The 1806-nt window shown below is 63.9% G+C and overlaps 1 protein-coding gene across 1 annotated transcript in view; it reads right to left on the reverse strand.

Annotated features, from left to right (window-relative positions):
* The window catches only part of LOC112548366 (TBC1 domain family member 10B-like), a 10112-nt gene that overhangs the window by 5824 nt on the left and 2482 nt on the right, over nucleotides 1-1806 (reverse strand). Inside the window, 3 exon segments of the mRNA XM_025193957.1 lie at nucleotides 163-269; nucleotides 347-454; nucleotides 750-849. Coding sequence (XP_025049742.1) covers nucleotides 163-269; nucleotides 347-454; nucleotides 750-849 — 315 coding nt within the window.

The following is a 1806-nucleotide window of genomic DNA, read 5'->3' on the forward strand; positions in this document are numbered from 1 at the left end:
TGCTCTCACCCCCCAGCCCCTACCATCTTTCCAGAGAACCCAGATTTCTGGGCTCCCAGAAACCCTTGCTCTCATGTGCCATCTCCCAGGGAACCCAGGCGTCTGGCTCCCGGACCCCCTGCTCCCACCCACTCAGGGAATCCAGGCACCCGGGCCCCTCACCCGTGGCCCCCACGGGCGGCGAACATCTCATGGAAAGGGAACTGGCGGTGCAAGTCCTTCTCGATGACATCCAGCCACTTGGGGTCACCAGGCTGGCGCTCCAGCTCCTAAAACAGGGAGCAAATGGGAGCAAGGGAACAGGGTATCATGGGGGCGGGGCAACAGAAAGGGGGGCAGGGCCTACCTCAAACTTCTCCGGGTTCTGCTCCAGCAGCTCCTTGCTATTGGACAGCAGTTGCCAGGCCTTGGCGCGAAGCGAGGACGGGATGCCCTTGCGGCAGCGCAGCTTCACCTGGCAGGGGGCAATGGAGCAAATTGAGACCCTGGGGGGTCAACTGGGGGGTCCTCGGAAGCCTCTAGGGGCCTTTTTGGCCAAGGGGAGACCACAGAGATGCAGGGAAGAGCTACCAGAGTGTCCCACTAGTGCGATGGAGCCCTCCAGTAGTGAAGAGTAAAGCTGCGCTTGCGCTGCAGCCAGATCTGTCCACTCTGGCCCAGCTCCTCTCCCCGCCCCGGGAACCCAAGCATCCGGGCTCCCAGAATGCCCTGCTCCTGCCCCCCAGGAGCCCCAGGGTAGGTGCACTCACCTTCTGGAACCGGCGCGACAGCCACTTGTCCCAGTGGGAAAACATGTCTAACCACTTGAGTTCCCGCTGCCGGGCCACGTCCACCGGGAGGGCACTCTCTCTGAGGGGGGGGATGGGGGTCAGACCCCGCCCCTGGGGGCACCTCATTCCCGACCCACAGCCTCCCCAACAGCGGTGCCCCTCACTCCCAACCCGCAACCCCCCTGACAGCTGCGCCCCTCACCACCAACCCGCTGCCACCTCGTTGGAAGTAAAATTAATACTAGGAGCTGAGACACCTGGGTTCTCTAGGGTGGGAGGGGGGTGGGGGTGAAAGCAGGGGGTTATGGGAACCCAGACACCTGGGTTCTCCCCGGTGGGAGGATGTGGGAGCAGGGGGTGTTGAGAGCTTGGACACCTGGGTCGTCTGGGAGCAGAGCGCATACTGGGTGGGGGCTTGACCCTGAACTGTGCCCCCCATCTTTGGGTACTGGTCTGTCCCCAACCAGAGGGTCCCGATCCTGAGCCACCAGCTCTCATAGGGGCCCAGGAGCTGCTGGGATGTTGGATGGGGGGAACACAGATCTCTGGCCCCAGGGGGTAATGGTGCGGGGGGGCAAGACCACAGGGCAGTGGGGGAGGGCAAGGCAGACAGGAAGTGCTGCCGGGGAAACAGGAAGTAGCAATTGGGGCAGCTTCATTGAGAAATGGGAAGTGCTGGGTGGGGGGAGGATTTTGGGAGGAGGTGGAGGGGACACCCTTCTTGCTCTGGTCATGAGACCCTTCCCCCACCACCCAGCATCTGCCCCGTAGACCCACTGCTGGGAGCAAGGGGGGTGGGGCTGGCAGCCCAGATGCCTGGGTTCCCTAGGGTGGGGCGGGGTGGGGCAGGGAGGGATACCTGGGTTCTCTGGGAAGGAAGTACAAGATGAGAGGCCCCAAAGGGACGGAAAAAGCCACGCAGCTGGATGCGGGGGGTGGGGGGGAAGGAGCGTGAATCACACCAGCCCGTCTGCGGGGGGGGGGGCCAAGGGAATGGGAGGGGGCATCTGGGAGAGGACGCCCCCCCCAGGCCAAC

This window comes from Alligator sinensis, unplaced genomic scaffold (genome assembly GCF_000455745.1).
Source record: "Alligator sinensis unplaced genomic scaffold, ASM45574v1 scaffold1511_1, whole genome shotgun sequence".
NCBI lineage: Eukaryota > Metazoa > Chordata > Crocodylia > Alligatoridae > Alligator > Alligator sinensis.